The 21,713-nt window shown below is 38.9% G+C and overlaps 1 protein-coding gene across 1 annotated transcript in view; it reads left to right on the plus strand.

The window, feature by feature from the left end:
- Window positions 1–21,713, plus strand: part of LOC126092690 (lysosomal-trafficking regulator) — a 393,980-nt gene that overhangs the window by 222,295 nt on the left and 149,972 nt on the right. Inside the window, exons 22-25 of the mRNA XM_049908413.1 lie at window positions 1,543–1,769; window positions 8,719–8,978; window positions 18,442–18,663; window positions 19,143–19,255. Of these exons, the coding sequence (XP_049764370.1) occupies window positions 1,543–1,769; window positions 8,719–8,978; window positions 18,442–18,663; window positions 19,143–19,255 (822 nt within the window). The remainder of the gene's footprint in view (window positions 1–1,542; window positions 1,770–8,718; window positions 8,979–18,441; window positions 18,664–19,142; window positions 19,256–21,713) is intronic.

The following is a 21,713-nucleotide window of genomic DNA, read 5'->3' on the forward strand; positions in this document are numbered from 1 at the left end:
TGTGAATCCCTCCCCCATCTCCCTGTCTTCAACCTCCTCTCCTCTCTCTCCTCTCTCTTCTCGTGTCTTTCACTCATTCTCTCCTTTCAATCTCACTGCCATTTTGCCTTCCACAACCCCCTCATTTCTCCACAAAAAAAGGGTAAAGGGTATCTGTATAAAAAGCTTTGTAAACTTCATTTCTAGCTTTGTCTTTAAATTGTCTAGTTTTGTTAATTTTGTTGACATACTTTATTTGTTACTGCTTTTTTATTTGTGATTCTATTAAAATATTTTCAGCTTATACATTACTATTAATAGTTTAGCTGATTGACGACAATCAGTTGCCAAAACATTAGTACTTGTAATCTACTACTGACACTCTCATATCTCAAAACTTAAAAATGAAAATTATAAACAACTGTAAATTGGTAAGTTAATGCTGCGTGCTCAACTGAGAGTAGGGCCCATCAACATTACTTGTAGAGCATTTTCTTTAGTAACAGTGTTACCACAGTTCCACAAGTGCAGTTTCAGCAAGATATGCAGTATAGATTCTGTGAAGTTCAGCACTAGTTGGAGAGTCATGTCCTGACAGCTTACTTGGTGAGGCCACTGCCTCCTCAGTCCCAGTCTGGTATGCAGTTTTAATCTTCCAGGAAGTTTCAGATTATGCACACTCCATTGCAGTGTACATCTGACATTGATTCTCATGTTGGATGTATGATACTACAGTAGTCTTATAGAACTTCTAGACTTTTCCAGAAAGTTCATGTTTTGTTACTTTAAAATTATAATTATATAATAGCTGTATGTAATGCTGGTTGATAGCTTATAGTTACTACAGTAATATGGAATTAATAAAATTGCTAATCCATATGTGGCTCAGGCTGGTAGTTTGCTACACACTCAATTGTCTTTATTCAACAGTATAAGGAACAGGATAGATTGCTACTCACCATAAAGATGACCCACTGAGTTGGAGTTGCAAACAGACACAATGAAAAGACTGTTACACATGCAGTCGTGGGGGGGGGGGTCGGGTTGGGTCGGGTCAAAAAAGGAGGAGATCAGAAAAGGAAAGGAGGAAATGAAGAGGAGAGAAAAATTAGGGAGCAGAAAAGGAGGGAAGCAGGGAAGGGGAAAGGACAGACCGGTACACTTGCAGATGGTGGTGCACACAGAGGATGAGGGAATGTGAGAGGGGAAGAGGTGGTAGGATGAGCGGGAGGAAACTTTTGGATAGAGGGTGTGGGGCAGAGGATTACCATAAGTTGAGGCCAGGATAATTCTGGGAGTGGAGAATGTACAACAAGGATAACTCCCATCTGCGCAGTTAGAGGTAGTAACAAAGGAAAATAACACAGGATTGTGGGATGGAAGAAAAATTGCCAGGCTCAATCAAACAATGAAAACGCCAGGTTGTAATAACAGCAATATAATATTTGCTATTTACCATTCACCTATCTGGTTTCTTTACTGACCTCTGGTCTCGGAACGAGAGATAAACCGCTACTTGAGGAAAATGGTGATTACACCCTAGCTCCTCCATCAATGTTGCAGAAGGGCGGCACGCGCCAACCGAGGCAGAGCGTGCCTTCCGCCGGCGGTTGCTGGCTGCTCTGTTATCGCTGGTGGCGGAGCGTGCGGCACCGTCAGTGGTACGAGATGCGGCACGCTTGCGGGCTGCACAGCTGGCATGTTGGCTGCTCGCACCCGGCCAGGCGGCGCGTGATCGTTCGCATGTCGTGCGGCTGCTGCTTTGTCAGGAGCCGATGCGCACCCGTGAAGTGAGTGGGGCGACATGACACAGTTTGTATCTTGCTGCAGGATGAAGCTACTTGTTGGGTCATGCACCATGTTAGGCATCACATCTGTGAATAACATTTGCATTCGATGTGTTTAATATTTTCACTTCTATCACATTCCAGTAGATTTTCCTTCCATAATGTGAATCACTTAATAGTTTAAGAGGAAAAAAAAGTTGATTCCTTCATATTTTTTTCCCATATCTTCTCTAATCATATTTTATTAGCATTGCTTGGTTTCTCTTTGACTGTATGCAATTCAAATCGATATAAACCCACTGTCTCAACTGTTGACTGTCTCTCTGTGATAACAGCTCACAGCTTAATGTACAAGTTACAAATACAAGTATGTCAGCTGTGGGTGACTTGTGTGTCAAAATGAGTGTGAGGAAACAAATTACATTTCTCAAGAAAGATATACACATTTGTTACAAGACATTATATGCCTACACAAAATTTCATGGCAGTAGCAAACATTTAGTGAAACAGCACCTCAGCAGTACATATTTTCATCATCATGTCAGAACAGATTCATGATTAGGTACTACAAAATTAACAAGGTGTCTTCATATTTAGGCTAATTTTCCCCAAATAAAATAATGGATTGTTTATTCATTAGAAATAAAGAGAGATAAGTGTTTATTGCTAGACTCATTATTCATTAAATTGGTTAATAATTCTTCCTACTCCATACATTTGCTAATTTCAGAAACATTCCTTCCTGTATCATTGTACATGCAAATTAATATTTCACAACTTAATAATGATTTCCACGAACTATTGAAACATAGTCTCAAAATCTCCATGTGTTTGTTATATACATATTGTACCAACAAACTGAAATAAGCTTAAGGAAGACTAAACCTAGACATGTCAACTTAGTACTAAAGTAATACAATATATGAAACCAAAAGGCAACAAAATCTGAAACACAACCTCACAATACATCCTGTAAGAGACTGTTGATTAGTAAATATTGTATAATTACTTATTTAAATTATTCCATATTCCTTATTGTTCTGGTATTACTGACATCTCAGTTCCTTTCTCAAATTCTCCATTAATATTAATGTTTTTGTCTGTTAGGACTTGTTTTTACTTTAGTTTTAGATTGTACTTAGTTCTGGACAGCAACATTATATCTCATCATCATTAATTACGCAGCTTATCTATGAACAATGAAATGTACGTGTATATCGCGAAGTGTGTTAGTTGTTCAGTAGGTGAGTCTTGGCTTAACATTGCACCAGGTGCACAAATCCTCCACTATGACTCTGCCAATATAATATTCCATAATGAAGTAACCACTTACTGCTTTTGTCTTTGGTTAAATTGTTGTCTTGCATAGTGTGAATTATTTTATCTAATACAGGATCAGTCACCTGTTGATTCATAATTATATGTACAAATTTTTGTTAGCCTTTTGCATGGCTCCCACTTTTAGGCAATCAGTTCAAAACTTGGTTGAAGGCCTCCCAACTCAAGTCAATACTCTATCCCCATGGGCTGTGTAGATAAGATGTCTGATATGATATTATTTGATCTTTTTGAATATTTAATTACAAAATCAAATTCTTTCAGAAACAGTGCCCACTCCATTATATGGTGGTAAAGCAGTTTGCTATTCACAAGAAAGTTAATGCTTGGTGGCCTATACTACAGTTTTTCTGCCTATCAGGATGTATTTAAACCATTTGAAACTTCAAAAAACAATGAAAGCTTCTTTCTCTGTTACTGCATAATTTAATCTAATATTTGTTTATTATGCAACTACAAATGTAATGCTGTGGTGATTACCCTTTCCACTACCTTTTTCTCCCTGGAAGAGCTCACATTCAAAGCCATAATCTGAGGCATGTATTGTGATTTTAAATAAATTGTCCAGCGTGAGATGATAAGGCAAGTACCAGATCATCTTTAATCTTGTCAAAAACATTGCTTTTGTTTCAGTAGGAACACAGTAACAAGATAGCGAATATGGTTTGTGTGTAAATTTTTTTAGTAAATCCTGTCACTCCTAAAACGTTTACAAGTTGTTTTCTATTTTGGGGACAAGGGCATTTAACAATGGCTTGTATTCTATGTGTATAAGGTTGGGTTTCATGAGCACTTACAATATATCCCAGAACTGTAAACTCTCTACAACCAAATGAAGACTTAGACACCTTTAGGTGGAATACCCTTTTGTTTGAATTTGTCTTATGTTTCCTTCAGTAGGAAAATGTGTTCAGACCATGTCTTTGAAGTAATAAGGTAATCAACTACTTTTTGTAACAATGGTAATATTGATAAGAAAATGTCAATTGATAACATCACTACTGGAACAAGGAAGCTGTATAGATTGGGATAGAGTGATACATGCCAGTTACCTGTGTTCAAGTCTGTACTGCTGATGTACTTTGCATCACTTACAGTGATGAGTATGTCGACCATAGGAATCTAATTTAATATTTTGGCATCCAAAAATAATCATGGTCCTCCACTCAGTTTTTTAACTACTAACAGAGCATTATTGTATGCACTTTGCGATCTTTCAGTGACTACTTCTTGCAACATTTTCGCAGTTTCAACAGTGGCAGCTTTTTTTAATCTTGAGTTTACTCTAATATCTGCCTAAACATCCAGGCTGGTCAGAAGTTCTTGATGTTGTTTCAGTAAATTATGTTAATCCTCCTGTCTTTTTGTATAATCGATCACACTCTTTTTGACTTGTTAGTGATAAGGTCAGTATGTACCTTTCTTCTAGCTAGATCTGTTAGATGTTCATCATATGGTTTATCTTTATCTTTCAAGAGACTAGTACATGATGCAACTGAACCTGCTCATCCACTAACAATGTATATCTCATTGTTCACTGTAGTAACAATGGTATGTTCATTTGAGAAACTACTAGAAAACAGTAAGCAAAATTTACAGTCACTGACGTGAAAGATAGTAAAATTCCCTCCTTGACTGCTTTTTATTTTCATCCAGTTATGTCATTTATTCCAATAACCGGAGCTGCGCAATTGCACTTATTGCTCTCTTGGTGTGGCCCCTCATGTGAGACCTACCCCATTTTCTGTGTTTTTAATAATAGCAATTCCTACGGGATTGCCATAACCATCTACAAAAGGAGCTTCCCTATATTTCTTCTGAATTAATATTATTGATTTTACTGTTGTTGTCACCATCATTCTCATAGTGTCAACATTTTACATGATATAATCGACATGAATGTTTTCCGTTTCTTGTATTCATTGTCCCGAGATTTATGCAAAATATCTAATTGCACCAAATAATTTAGCATGGAAATGGGTTTAGACTATTCTTTCCCAATCATTTTCTCGCCACCTTATGAAGGCATCCAGCTAATCAAAACTTAGATCAGATGTTCTTCACTAACTAATCAATATTTTCATAACATGTACTTCACCAACAGGTTCATTTAAAAATTGAGTAATTGAAGGTGCCTTTCAAAATATTTTCTGTGCTTGGCCTAGCTCTTATTATTTTAAAATGAATCAAATGTTAAAAGTGGTAGTTTAGTTTCTGCTCCTTGCCGTCTGACCAATGCAGCTCTTTAAATTGTATGCTAATGCCCTCCGATCTGTGAAATTCTTTTGCAAGTAACACACCCCCATAGACTGTTCTCCTTCTAGATGCCCGGTTAAAAACTTTATTCTCTTTGTGTCATCCCATGAGACCAGCAAACAATATTCAAATGTTAAAAAAATTATCAGCTGAACAACACCCTTTGGCTTGAAATCCGAAAACAGTTTGCTAAATGACTGCCACCTTCCACCTGAAATTCCTTCCACTGATCTTTGGCATTTTATGAATTTCTTCAGGCTGGCTAGTGAAGTTCCCATCTATAAGTGTTTTTAGTATTGAGTTGTGTCTTTCTTTCGCTGTGGCTAATTTCATCAATCTTTGGCTACTTGGAGCATGAAGAGTGCTCGCTTTTTATTTTTTAGAAGCTAATCAAACCGTCATTTCTGAAAGGGTTTTACTCATTTCTAGTAATTTCCCTTCCACTTTCTTTACTTGGCTCAATAATTATGTATACTGTGGGACTCCCTCTAAAGCATACTGTGAAAGGGCTCTATTTTTCTGTCTTTTTAAATTATGTTATCATTGTATTGTCTACTACAACTTGAAGTTTAAGGGATTCAAGCTCTCTTCATCTGATTCCGATTTCGTCTTTTAAAACTGAAAAGCACTCATCCTGTTTTTTATTTAAGTATTTCTTCATTTCCTCAACAGATTCAGTATATTCTCTCCCATTGACGTCTACATTATTATATATTTATTGTTTGACATTTTCATTATTATCAGCAATTTCTGTGGAAAAATGAATTTTTAAATTAGTTAAATCTTGCATTATTTATTTGATATCTCCATGTAACTGATTTTTTTCTTCCCAAGATTCATAATTGTGTGTCGTGAGCATTATACCTAGTCCTCTTATTTGTTCGGTTAACATCTAATTTGGTATTGTTTATCTTGGTTTCGAGGTCTTGAGTGCTGGTATCAAACCCCTTCATCAGAATGTCTCTGCCGTTATGACCTCCAGCTTTTTTCAGTATTGGATGCACAACTATTTCATGCCTTGCTGCATAAGGGGATTTCTTTCCACTGGTTGCAGGTGTGTAAAACAGCATTTTCCAAACTGGAGTCTGTGTTACAATCTGCACCTTGCCTCATAACCTACCAGCAGGATCAACATTTAGTGTTGGCAACAGATGCATCCCAGCATGGTCTGGGGGTGGTGTTAGCTCATAAATATTCTGATGGCTTCAAGCAGCCTCTTCCATATGCATCGAAGACCCTTAATTTGGTTCATACTAGATATTCACAAATAGAGAAAGAAGCTCTCATAATTGTCTATGCCTTAAAGATGTTTCATGTTTTCCTGTAAGGTGTAAAATTCCATCTCATCATGAATCGCAAGCCATTAGTTTTGCTATGTAACCCCTCAGCATTGTTGGCAGACAAAGAAGCACATCACCTACAGCATTGGGCACTGTTCCTCCCTCATTACAGCTGTGAGATTCAGTCCCGTTCCACGGCCAAACATGGGAATGCTGATGCACCCCCCTGTCTTCTGGCTCCCTCGGCTCACCACTCAGAGAACCTGCAATTGCTGCACACTGATCACTGGGGAGTGTCTCACAATGAGGCACAATAGCCTGCCCTCATGTTTTTTGGCCTGGTTTGGACAGCGACATCACTTGGTTGGTTATGGCATGTTCTCAGTGCGCATCACAGCAACATGCCCTGCGGGCAATTTTGTTTCTGTAGCCACAACCTCCGAAGGCCTGGGACCATCTTCACATTGATTTCACCAGCCCTTTCCTCAATGCATATTGGCTTAAAGTAATTGATGCATTCTATTGTTTCCCATATGTTGGTCATTGCCCGTCAACTTTGACCTCTGCCTCCACGGCAACTGTGTTGAAATTTTTTTCCATCGAAGGACATCCAGCAAAGTTGGTCTCTGACAATGGCTCTCAGTTTGTGTTGCAGGAGTTTGCCTCCTACTGCAATGCCCTCGGGATTCATCACATTTACATCCTGCCCTTCCACCCACAGTCCAGTGGTAAGGCCAAAAGTTAAGTTAAAAAATTCAAAACACAAATGAAAAAGTGTGTGACTCAGTCATCAAACATTGCCTTGGATAAATTTCTGTCTTTTTATCGATTCACACCTTCAGCGACAACAGCCCAGCTGAACTGCTCCACAGGACATTACTGCATCTCCTGTAGCCTGGGTTGGCTGTCTGGGCACACGGGTTTGGTCCTCAGTTGTCCTGCAGTGATCTCCCAGTGCTGTGGCCACCGTCTCTGCAATCTCCAAATGGAGGAGGGCCTATGTGCACGTCATTATGACCAGTTGCACCTGCACGTGGAAGACCAGACAACCCCAGCCATGACACCAACTTTGCCACGCCAATCTGCATTGTTTGACAGATCGCCTGATGGGGCTGGGTCCCTTCCATGACATACAAGGAGACCCCGTCACCAGTGGACAAACCTGGCGCAGCTTCTCCAATACTGCTACCAGTACCAATGCGGTTGCTGTCCATGCTGGAGCCATCAGACTTGATACAGGCACAGAGCTCTCACCGACGTCACCCATCCTATCATATGGGTTGATACAAGAAGGTAGACTGCAATGCTGCCTGCACTCCGAGTACTTGTGACCATACATCCCAGTACCAGTGCGTGATCTCAGTCAGAGTCCCAGGGAGGAAGATGCCTTGGACATATTGCGAATCCGAGCTGTTCCTCAAGGAAAGAAGAATAAAGAAATGTGCAAACACTTGAAAGCCACACCCATAAGTAGTGTGTTGTCATCTGTGAGAGTATGCCGTGAAAGAGCAATACTGTGAACTTCCGATAGAGCCCACCACAGGCAAGTGCCTATTTAAACCCTGCTTCACTCTTCTCACACTATCACGTTATTACTGCTTGCATACATTTGCCTCATCTTGTCCTGTTCAGTTTATGTTACGGTGATTGACACACATGCCACAGTCTATTAAAGTTGTACTAACATTATTGGTTGTATTGTGTGACCAGGTTGCAACAAAGTACTTCTTCAGAAGTAGAAAACTTGCGCACATTCACACATGCACAACTCACACACACATGGCCACTGGCCGTTTGAGCGGGTGAATATGATTGAAGTATACTTGATAGGATACCGACTTGTTCTCCAGGAATTATCCATTTTAGATGATAAAACAACTTTTTTCTTTTTGTAAACACTTTAGCTTGTGTAAGTTGTAAACTGAGAATATACAGCGAGATTTAGAAGTAATCAGAATGTTTTGTTTATAGAAACACAGTAAGAGAAATGCCTGTAAATATGGCTACATCGTGTTGCTATAATTAGGCAAATTGTATGGTACTTAAACAGACTGAAAGTTTGACACATTTTCCCACAGATAGTGGCTGCCCTCATCAATGCTCACCAGGCGGCAGAAGCCAAGCTGACCGCCTTCCTGTGGGACCTGGCTCGCACAGAGGTGGCCACCTCAATCGAGCGCCATGCCGCCGAGGAGCTGTTGGCCCGCTTGGCCCAGTGGGGCCTGACGGCGGGTCCTGCGCCACTAGACAGCTGGCTCTCAGAACTGGCTGCATCACAGGGGGAAGCTGTAGGAGCGAGAGAGACGTCTCTGCGCAATTCTCAGTCTGCAGTGTACAGGTAATGTGTAATAGGTTAATTTCTCGGCTTTTTGAAATTGTAATGCCACGAAGGAACAGTGTAAACTGGAACTCAGGGATGACCAGATGGCTGCAGAGGGGTTGCTAATGGCATTAACCAGGCTACAAAATTCAAGGAACTTGGATGGCCAATTTTTGTGGGTGTCACATACATGGCACATGTGGACCGAAAAGACTGGTTGAACTGTTGGTTCCCCAAAGGACACCTGGTTTGTTTTCAGTAGGCTTCTTATTCCTGTGGGAACAGAGCTTTAACTAAGTTTATTGGTGGCATGACCTCAAAGCACTAGTATCTGTGGATGTCTTTCTGACTGCACTCAAAATTTTCCTCTGATTGGTTGTGGTGGCACAACCTCTTTTGTCATTCTTTAACATCAAGAAAAGAAGTACGACCCGCTCTAGAAGGTCGTACATTGTTCCTCAGCTGAGAAAAGCTCTAAAAACCCAGTTGTACTACAAATGTCGAAAGGCTGCTCAGTTATTTAACCGAGTTACTGGTGTAAAGTGAGTTAACTGTATTAGATCTGACCGGACAGTAACTACTAAATGAAGAAAAATGTCTGCGCAGAATATCTGTCCTGTAGTGCCACTTTGCCATTTTGCTGAGAATGCAATCCTAGTGCACACTTCCAGAAAAATACAAAAATAAGCAATAAGCACAGTTCGTACTAATTCTTTCACATGTACCCTCCCTCCCCTCATACTCACACACACACAGTAGCCAATCAGTTTCCTATTTCAGTGAGGTAACCCAGTACTCCTTTTGATTCTTTCCTTATTTGAAATACCAAAGTAAATGCTCACATTCTGTCTGAGCTGCCAGAGGTGGCAGTCATGTGTTCGTGAGTTGTGCTTGTGTGAATGAATGTGCGTGTTTCCTTCTCTAAAGAAGGTTTTGGCTGAACGCTAAATGTGTAACAGCCTTTCCATTGTGCCTGCCTGCCTGCAGTTCAGTGAGTCATCTGTACTGTGAGTAGGAATCTGTCCTTTTCCTTATATTACCAAAGTAAATGTTGTATTTAGAAAGTACAGAAAACTAAAACTGGCTACTCCACAATTATCATAATCCCCCCTGTGTACAGGACTGCACAATTTGAGTCTCATTTTGTTCTCAGTTGGTTATTATAATTTTGACTTCACACACATACCTTTTTACCCCCTTTATTCATTCAGACAACAGAACAAATGAAAGTGTCAGGAAAGTAATATATCTGTCTGAAATGGAATCTATTACATAAACTTTTAGCCTCTTAGTAAAACTGCTGTTTACTCAATTATTTAATGATCAAGTATTTAGTCAAAGTTCTTCACTAACTTTTACACAAAAAAATATGAACATAACAGTAAGTTATTTACCATGGAATGTTAGAAATTCTGCATTTCAGGTAATTTTGCATGTTTCAAAAATTATTTTAAATATTACACTGACCTCATTCTGTCATTAACCATTAACATTATAAAATGACAAAGTTTAATAACAACTGAGTTACTATAAATGTGTTAATAATTTTGTAGTGAGGTAGATAATATTTGATATCTTTTGACCGAATCACAAGCAGTGGAAGCTCACTTAACGAACACTTCCCATAATGCACATTTCATGTAATGAGCAAAACAAATTGTAAAACAATGACTCACTTAACAAGCGAAGTTTTACATAACAAGTGATGATGAGTTAGTGTGACATCTTCACCTGTTCGCATGTGGTAGGGGAAACGTTCAACAATATAAACACTTTTTTTTTGTCAGCAGTGGCGTATGAACAATATCTTTAGTATGTAATGCAGTGTGGGTTTAGCATTATTTTTGCTACTATCTCAGTGCAGCTTGTGATCACACTGTTTTCTAAACTTGTGTTCACACATTGTTTTTTGTGTGTGCTAATTTTAATAATCTTCATAGAAATATCCCCAAAGATAAAGCCGCAAGAAGAAAACCATAAGAGAAACAAAATTACTTTATTAATGAAACTTAAAACCATTGAAAAATACAAACGTGTTGTGAGTGTTGCTGATTTAGCATGCACGTACAATTGGTATACATCAACTATTTGCATTGGTCTCAAAAAACAAGGACAAGATTAAGGAGGTAGATGCTTCAAAGGGAGTAACTAGAGTAGCTAAACAACAGTTTCTTATTCTGGATGATGTCAAAAGGTTGCTCCTTAATTGGACAAATGAAAGCAATTGCAAGGTGACACTATTAATGGGAACATCATTTGTGAGAAGACGAGTATGATTTTTGCTGACCTCGTTAAGAAGATGCCAGGATTATCAGCAGCTGAAGAAGTGTTTAAGGGAAGCCTTGGGTGGTTCAAGAAGTTTGACAAGAACCGGCATTCGCAGCACTGTGAGGCACAGTGAAGCAGTCAGCTCTGACACAGAGCCAGCAAAGAACGTCGTCATTTTTAATTGCGATGAGATGGGTCTATTCTGGTAAAAGATGCCGAAGTGTACCTTTATAACAGAAGAGGAGAATGAATTGCTTGGTCACAAGCCAGTGAAAGACCACCTGACACTACTATTCTTTCCCAATGCAAGGGGTGATTTGAAGATTAAACTGCTGTTTGTTTACCACTGAGAAACTCCACAAGCCTTCATGAAGTGTAAAATCAAGAAGAGCAGGTTAAATGTGATGTGGATGTCCAACAATGAGGCTTGGGTGAGATGTGATCTTTTTTGTGACTGAATCAATGAAGTGTTTGATCCTCCAGTGAAAAAATATTTGCTTAAGGTGAATCTGCCATTCCATGTTTTGCTTGTTATGGACAATGCTCCTGCCCATTTCAATTCATCAAAATCCAATTTCTACCTCCAAACACCGCTCTGTTACTCCAGCCTATGGACCAGCTGATTATTTCTAACTTTAAGAAGCTATACACTAAAGCACTCTTCAACCATTTCTTTGAGTTGACTGAAGCTACCGATCTCATTCTCGGAAAGTTTTGGAAATATCACTTCAACATCATTGCCTGAATCAAGATGATCGAAAAGGCCTGGGAAGATGTTAACAAGAGAACTCTCACTTCTGCTTGGAAGAAGCTTCGGCCAGAATACATTGTTGAATGTGACTCTGAGGCATTTGAGTCAGCACCTGTGGAGCCTTTAGTCATCAAGATTGTGTCTTTGGCCAAGATCATGGGACTAGAAGTGGGTAATAACAATATCAATGAGCTTGTGGAATATATCAATCAAGAAATGACTACCAAAGAGCTTATGGGGTTGGAGGGTGTTTCACAGTAGGAAGTTGTGGAGAGGAGTTCTTCAGAGCAGGAAAAAGAAACAGTAACAGCAAAGCAGCAATTTTCTGGTGCAATAAGAGAAATGCTAAAAGCATGGGAATCTGTGCATCATACACTGAAAATCATCAGCCCAATAAAACAGTGGCTACTCATTCTAAAAATGTATTTGATGATAATGCTGTGTCATGTTTTTGCCAAGTGTGAACCATTGGCAGAAACAAATGACTATACCGTATTTACTCGAATCTAAGCCGCACTTTTTTTCCGGTTTTCGTAATCAAAAAAACCGCCTGCGGCTTAGAATCGAGTGAAAAGCAAGCGGAAGTTATGAAAATGTTGGTACGTGCCGCCACAACTAACTTCTGCCGTCGAATATATGTAGCGCTACGCAGGCATGCTTCACAAAGATAAATACTGGCGCCGAAACCTCTGCGTCAGTAAATAAATTTAAAAAAAAAAAGTGGAAGACGAGCTTTTTTTCTCCGCCGCGAGTTTCGACCACTGCATTTTCATACATTATCCAACGAAGTAAATACAAATTCCTTATTGTTCATCTTCGAATGTAGCACAATTTCAGTGTACTACGAAAATCTGACTGGCAAGACTGTTTGGGATGTTTGTCAATATGGCCAACTCTACGTTCTGAATTTTTTCCTATCTGTGAGAAGAGATGGTTGCTAATAGGAACCTGATGAAATTTGAATCACATACAGTATTCTCTTCACCATAAGAATAATACGAATATAAACATTTTGCCATGTATTCTTTCGTGTTTGCTGCTATCTCATTTAAATCCTGCCTGCCTAATAAATTACGAAACTAGAGTGAGACAACAGCAAACGCGGAAGAATATACGTATCGTGTCATGTTTATATTCGTATTATTCTTATGCCTAATAGTGATGCAGTCAGAAATGAAGCACGGCAAATGACTAGATTTTTAAATCTAAGATGACTCTAATTTCTGTGCAGAATTTGATGTAATAAAGAAGCGGCCGCAAAGATTTTCAAACGGAGAAAAATTTTCGCCTAACTCTCGTTCAGAACATGTTCTATCATACGCAGTCTATTATTTGATTCTTGTTGATCATTATCAAAGAAAGCAGCAGTGTAAGTAACAACAAATAGCAGTCTCTTGCCATCGTTTCGCTAATGAGACGATTCCTCTCTTTTTTTTTATTGTACGCGGCGGTAGCGCGCACAAATGCAAGCCATACCGCGGGCCGCGACGGGCCGTAAACACGCGCTATCAGAATGCGACAAACAGTGCATGACAGTGCAGTAATGCATTTTCAGCTTAAGAGTGACGCAAACACCTATAACAAAGAAAACGGCACTTATCAGATCAAAGCAAAATAAGCAATCGATTCAAACCAGACGAAGCACGTGAAAAAGGAAGGGTATCCGTATAAATACGGACGGAGCGCCTGACGCATAGCAATGGCTACGTGGTAAAGCTTAACTGCTAAGCTTACGACTCGAACCAAACTACTGTAGCTGTATCGTCATTCATTCGACCTAAATTGTGTCTCATATTACAATGGACCAACTTTGTTTCGATTTGGAGGTGCGGCCTAAAACTTTTCTCTCCCCTTGAATTTCGAGTCTCAAATTTCAGGTGCGGCTTAGATTCGAGTGCGGCTTAGATTCGAGTAAATACGGTAGATAGCTACCTAATATCATCATAATTTAAGACTGATTATGCCTTTCAGCGTTCAGTCTGGAGCATAGTCCAGTACTTTTCCTGCATGGAACACATTGTTGTATTTTAGATTAATTTATATGGGATAAATTGTTTCACTTACAAGTCTTTCTCACTCAGAGTAAGATTCTGAAACAAATTGTGCTTGGTATGCGAGGTTCTGATACATAACTTATGTTACTCTCTGTCTGTGGAAGTGTTCACCAGGGACACGAATCGTTGCGTGAGCCAAGGATACTTCTGTCATATTCCATGCATGCATTGCATATTACTAAACCTCTCCATGATGAACAGTCAGCATCACAGCTACAGTGTTACATAAGTAGAGCCTGTCTGCCTGTCAGGATTGGTCAGGGTAGGCTTGCAGTAATGGGCAAGTGGGTGGAAAATTGTAGGTCCCATGGAGGCATCAATTTGTAGGTGTATCGAGTTTATTCTTGACTTTAAAAGGAGAGCTGGGGTTTACAAGTGAACTTGCCCAATCAGAAAGTGAGTACAATTGAGATATACTCTTTGAACTACAGCATCATCTTCTGTGAAACATATGGTATTAAAATAGGCATTTTGGGTAGAAAAAATGTCTAATCTTTTATAGCAGTGTGCATGCCTTTAAAAGTTATTCTGTAACCAATCTTTACATAATGGCTAAGTGATTCTTCTGTGTTAATCCCTGTCTCAGCTTTGTGAGGCCAATGAATTGTGCCACATATCAGTGCAGCACTATCGGGGAGGTAGACCACAATTGCAGTGAGTGCCTGGACCCCAAAGAATGACGTTTAGAGCTACATTCACACACATTATTCAGTCTGTGCAAAGCTTCATATTTTAATTTAGTTATCTTTTTGAGCCAAAATGCGCGAGATTGTTGGATACCATATCCCTCCTTGTTGCGAGTGTCCTTCTTCAGCTGTTGCCACATCCCGCATCTCTGTCACCAAATTCCACAATCTCACCATTCTTCCTAATCCTCTCCATTCCCCTTCCTTCCATCACTTCTTGGGTCTACCTTCGTCTTCTGCTCCTTCCAGAAGGTTATCATAAAATTACTCGCGTGAGCCATCTGTCTTCATCCATTCATTTGACATGTCCAAACCATCCTAGCTGTCTTTCATCTATTTTTATTTATTTCTGTGAGTTCCCAGCACTCTCTCCCATATATTGTTTTTGGTTTCACCATGGATTTGTATAAATGAATTTTAGTCTGTAAACTCATCTTTGAGGAACAAAGTACACGGTTTAATTTTTGGATATCCATTTGTCCCTGCCTGGTCCATTGTCAGATATCTCTGTCTCATGTTCCATCATGTGGTAGGATACTAACTAAGTGCTTAAACTCTTTACACACTTTAATAATATATCCATCAACATTCATGTTACTTTCCTCTTCTCTGCAGTATAGGTATTCTATAGATATTCCATCTTCTCAAAATTAATTTTCAATCTCCAATTTTTATACTCTTCCAACAACTTCCTGAGCATGTAAGACATATCCTCTTCATCGTTTGCTGCAACAACCTGACCATCATCATTATCATCCTCATCATCATATAAAAGTCTGTACATACACCAGTTCCTTACTTCAATCCCCATGCCCAGGCACTTCCTACACCAAGATTCAATGCCTTCTGCACATACGTCTTAAAGATTGTGGGAGACAGACAGCATCTTTGCTCCAATCCTTTAGTTATTCTAGGGGCCTCTCTAGGAATTTCTTTCTCTACTTTAGTGACACATTCTGCTGACTTGTAGAGGTTTATGATGCATATTACATGAAGTTTTGGCAGTTCCCCTGACTACAGCACCTTGAATGATAGCTTTAGTGGCAATGTGTCATATGCTATCGGAAGATTTATGAAAACCAAATGACTTCTGAGATATCTTTCCTATCTCATCTCTGTGATCTTTTGTAGGTTAAAGATGCTATCTGTGTATGACTTGCCAATTATAAAGCCACTTTGTTCTTCCACTTCATTTACAAACTTCTCCATTCTTGATTTTAAAATCATCCTGTGCAGCCCGCTAAGTGTGCTTGGGACAGAGATGCTGAGTCGCAGATAGGCACAACAAAAAGACTGTCACAAATAAAGCTTTCCACCATTATGGCCTTTGTCAACAGTAGACGACACACACACACACACACACACACACACACACACACACACACACAACTGCAGTCAACTGGAACCAGGTTTCAGTTGCCTGAAACTGCTGTTTTGTGTGTGTGTGTGTGTGTGTGTTGTGTGTGTGTGTGTGCTACTGTTGACGAAGGCCATAATGGCGGAAAGCTTTATTTGTGACAGTCTTTTTGCTGTGCCTAGCTGCGACTCAGAGCATCTCCGCTATATGGTGAGTAGCAACTTTCCTTTTCATAATGTTGTTACATTCCATCCTGGATTTTCCATTGTACTTGTGACACTTATGCCATGACAATTGCTACATACATTTTTGGTTCCTTTTTGTGTATGGGGCTCAGATATACTAGATTCCACTTCGCTGGAATTTCCTCCCCATCCCACATACATTTATTAAAGGATTGGCTTAGGTATTCATACAAAATGCTTGGGCCATACCTCACTAATTCTATTGGCACATTTCCAGGCCCTAGTGATACCCCAAATTCCATTTCTGCAGCTGCCTTCTATACCTCTTTTGCCTCCCATATCTGTCACTTTATTTCCTTGTACTCTGTCCTTTTTTTCTGTTAACACATGTTTCAAAATGCTTTTCCCACACTACCAGACTGCTAATCAATAGGTTTTCTCTTTCTTTTACTTCTTTCCCCAGCTCTGCAATTATTTTCCATGTTGCCACTTTTGTGCCCCCCCCCCCCCCCCCATGCACGATTGCCTTCTTTCCATTTATCCTCCCAGGTTTCATTGTTTCCTTCTTTGTTCATTCTAACATACAAAGCTTTATCATGTTTGACCCATGTTCTCTACCAATTTTTATAGAACATCTTTTTTAGGTTCACTTTTTCTTTGAAGCATTGAGTCCACCATTGTGGGTGTCACTTTTTTCCTTCCTCTTGCTGCTCCAGTGCTTCAAATGCTGCTTTATGAATGCATTTTTTAATTCCTTGGTACATATTCTCTACCATTTCTTCTTCTAAGTGCCTCAGTTTGTTTGAAAACTATAATTTATAAAGAAATTGTACAGACTCTTGTTTCAAACTATCTGAGTATTTCATAGTGCCTACTATCCTTGAGAGTATATTTGCCTCTTTAATTTGCCTTTGGCTTTTGGATATTACTATCATCTTTGCATCTGATAAGAAGCGGTCTAACTGAGATAAATTTGCAATGTAACAAGAACCCACTACAACTTCTAACGTTGAACTACACGATACTCTGACCAGAAAACTGGCTTCTGTCAGTCAAAAAGGAGAAGATATTTGTACACTCACTAAATATTCATAAAACCGAAAAATATAGCAAAATCCTCTTCATTCAGTCAAAATTATTTTTAAAAACTCTCTGAAATTTCCTCATTATAATGTGTGCAAAGATAACCAATAATTAACTCTCTTCATAAACTACCAAGAAAACTTACAAAGCACTGCATCCTCCATTATCGGCATTACTGTATCGAAATTAAATTAATATAATGTATTGTTACAGCAAACTGCTGGTCTAGCGCTTTTAGATTTTGATAATTACTATTTCCGCTATACCAACAATGTTCAACAAATGTTTTTGGCTGTAAGTAGGTTCCTGAAAAATTAAAACAACATAAAAACACTTTCACAATTAATTTAATCTGGACTGTATTTTTCTTTGTAGAATCAATGACAAAAATTAAGAGAAAACTGTGTTTGCCATCAATAACAATTTTTCTTTCTGTAATTTTGTTCTTGATTCACAGAAAGCCCAAATCTGTATGGAATTTCCGTTAATTGCTCCAGGCAAATGCCAGCATGGTTCCTTTGAAAGGGCATGGCTGATTTCCTTCCCCATCCTTGATACAATTTGAGCTTGTGCTCCATCTCTAATGACCTTGATATTGACAGGATATCATATCCAATTGTCCTTCCTTTCCCTTTGTTCACCTCTGTAAATATTCTGACAACATTCAATATTCAAACATGAATTTTACTTTAAGTTTGATCCTTCAGGCACAGTTGCTCCACACAGTCTGGCCTGGTGAGCACACACATTGGTCATATTTGTGTGAGTTGTGCTTGTGTGAATGAATATGTTTTACTTTAGAAAAAGGGATTTTGGCCGGAAGCTTAAATGTATATGAGTCTTTTTGTTGTGCCAGTCTGTGACTCGGTGTCTCTTCTGTATAGTGAGTAACAATCTCTCCTTTTCATAATGATGTCATTATTCCGTCTTGGAATTTAGATTGTCTTGTTAGTGTACATGCAAATAACCTCACTGTGATGAACATTACTGCTGAATTTACAGTTGAAATTTTAAAATAAACATAAACAGATGAATTGGCAAAATTGCAGGTTAAAATATTTTCAGTGAACTGAAATGTAATGCTTAACTCTTCCCAGGAGTGTATATCGTATGGAGGGCTTGGTTCGGCACCTCACAGAAACAGCCATGGATGTCACTGCGCATGTTGTGGGAGCACAGAGTGCAGAAAGGAAATCGTTTATGGAGCACATAAAGGCCCGCTTCAGTGAAGATGTCCGTGTACGCTCTCACTGGCTACGCCTGCGGCAGGCTCTCACCCACGAACGGGCTGTGTGGTATTTTCCTAAATCGTATCCCAGGTATGTGATGATATTAATATTATTAATATTAGTAAAAGTCCTTATGATGTAATATTAATATGTAATGATAACCTGCATATTTTTACCAAAGACCGAAGTTTACAAATCGTCACTTGTTAAAATATTGTAGCTTGAAGAGCATGCCATGTGGACTGTGTGCTACACTACCTTGTGTTACGTTGTCTGATAGTGGCGTCATCCAAGTTAATCACTCCCCAAACTAAATCAATCGCTTTACCTTTAAGGAGCTCCTTACTCCGAGCCTGATATCTACACATCCCAGTCCTCCCACTGAGGAGAAATCCAGGAATGAATTAGAAATGAATATTGGATGGTACTGACACTCACTGAAGGAGGCTGACATGGACCCATAGCAAATTTTAAATTACAGTTTGATACTTTATAGTTTCTTGAGATTATTGTTTTAGCAGTTTTGAGGCTGCACGTTTGAAAGATACAATTGTAGCTGTTGCTTGCAGATCGTGGCAGCTTGACCCAACTGAGGGGCCCGCTCGTGTGAGGAATCGCATGCAACGTTGCCACCTGGGAATGGACAGGCGGTATTTCTTACCTGCAGTACAGCGTCAGATGCGTAAGTCATGACATTCTTTTCAGATGCAATAGTATGTACTCTGTGTATGGTATAAATTTGAATTTCCTCGTGTGAATGTGCAGTGTTACTGTTGATAGTTCCATTTGTTTAGATCAGTTTGTGAAACAAGAATGTTTCTATGGCTGCATCTACACTCTGCAAACCACTGTGAAGCACATGGCAGAGGGTACATCCCAGTATACCAGTTATTATGGTTTCTTCCCGTTCCATAAATGTGTGGAGTACAGGAAGAACAGTTGTTTGAATGGCTCTGTGCATGTTGTAATTAACCTAATCTTGTCATCACGATCCCTACATGAGCGATACTTATGGGGTTGCAGTAAATTCCTAGAGTCATCATTTAAAGCCTGTTCTCAAAACTTCATAAGTAGGACTTATTGGGATAGTTTACGTCTTTCTTCAGGAGTCTGCCAGTTCAGTTTCTTCAGCATCTCAGTGACACTCTCCCATTGGTCAGACAAGCTTGTGGCCATTTGTGCTCCCCTTCTCCGCATATGTTCAGTATTCCCCATCAGTCCTATTTGGCAAGGGCCTCACACACATGAGCAATAGTATAGAATTAGCTCCATGAGATATTTGTAAGCAATCTTATTTCTGTATTTTCCCAATATTCTACCAATAAACCAAAGTCTACCACCTATTTTACCCACAACTGAGAATATGTGATCATTCCGTTTCACATCCCTACAAAGTGTTACATGCAGGTATTTGTATGAGTCACCAGATTACAACTGTGACTCATTAATATTATAGCTATAGAATACTACATATTTTGTTTGTTTGTTTGTTTTGTTTTGTGAAGCGCGCAGTTTTACATTTCTGAACATTTAAAGCAAGCTGCCAATCTTTGCACTACTTTGAAATCTGATAAAGATCTGACTGAATATTTATGCTGCTTCTTTCAGACAGTACTTCATTATAGACAATTGCATCACCTGAAAAAAAGTCTGAGGCTGCTATTAATATTGTCCACAAGAACATTAACATAAAACATGACTCTCTATTTGAGATAACATACTGCATCCTCCCTACCAAAAAGTCCTATCTATCCTGTGCATGGTCAAATATTTATTTAACCTTGAGTCATAGCTTCTGTACGTGCACCTGTATTGAGCTAAAAGTTACAGTTTCCTCAATGACATATGACACTACTGCTGCTGTTTTGTCTAGTTTACTGAACATATTTTTAGTACTCTGATAGAAGACCTGGCAGCACCCATATATTAAATTATCTTTGTTAGTGCCTCAGAAAGGTTGCTGAAGTGGCTGTCATGGTATTGTGAAAACAAGTTGATTAGTTTATGTAGCAGTGTGCACAGGGTTTAATTTCTCATGCATACAAATGCTTGGTAAACTTATTTCTACTACTCATCTTTTTGATATACCTGTACATTTTGCGGGCATGCCATTCTTCACATGATGTATCTAGTGTCAAAACGAGCAAATTCACTAAGGGCTTATTTTTCAGTATTAATGGAAAACCTCTAGAGACAAAATATTGATGCTCACAAACATTTTTCTTTCACTGCTACATCCTTAATGCATCAATATTTAAGTTCTATTGTTTTGTGAAGTCTGATTCATAGTGAACCAACGTCTTTTAATTCAACCGAACAATGGAAAATCCAGGATGTAATGTAATTCCACCAATTCAAGTTTTTATTAGGCTATTTTTTGTTAATCTTGTGAAAAAAAGCCATTAAATGATGATAAAATGATATTGTAATTGCTGTTTTTCATAGCAATAAAAAAGTATTTGAACAGAAATTGGATACTGACATTGCAAGAACATCGGAAAATTAGGGATGAGGGGGGGGGGGGGGGTTTACAAATTAGGATTTCTGTCTCTAAAAGTTTATAGTTCTCTTGGTTGTGGAAGAAAATGACCTGCAAATAATCAAGTATGTTAATCGAGTTGTTTTAAGTCTTTAGTGTTGTTCTCATTTAGATTACAATATCAGGCATTTCATGTGAGCCATTGACCAGACTGGGAACTCTCATTAGTAGTGCAAGGTGTTCCACTAGCTAATATTATTGTTTTATAAAACTGCAGTCACTAAAGATTTTCCCATGTTAGACCAGAGTGTTTCTGCAAGACTTATTATTATTACCACTCTCACTTTTGTTGTTGTGTTTTCCACTTTGATGTATTTCTTGTTCTCTTCCTAGCACGTGACCAGGGTGTTTCACTGATATTTCAATTACGCATCAATTCCATTAGGCAACAGAAGGAATAAATGTCAGTTTCTGAGTTCACCACTCAAACCAATATCCACATTATACTACATAATAATGACAAAATACAAGCACACAGGAAACAGGATTGCTTCAATACCAATTACAGAATTTTGTGCAAGAGATTGGCATTGCAAATGTAAAATCAGAGATGCAACACACAGGAAATTTAAACAGCACCCAACTTCTGAGAATCATATCG

This window comes from Schistocerca cancellata, chromosome 7, assembly GCF_023864275.1.
Source record: "Schistocerca cancellata isolate TAMUIC-IGC-003103 chromosome 7, iqSchCanc2.1, whole genome shotgun sequence".
Classification (NCBI taxonomy): domain Eukaryota; kingdom Metazoa; phylum Arthropoda; class Insecta; order Orthoptera; family Acrididae; genus Schistocerca; species Schistocerca cancellata.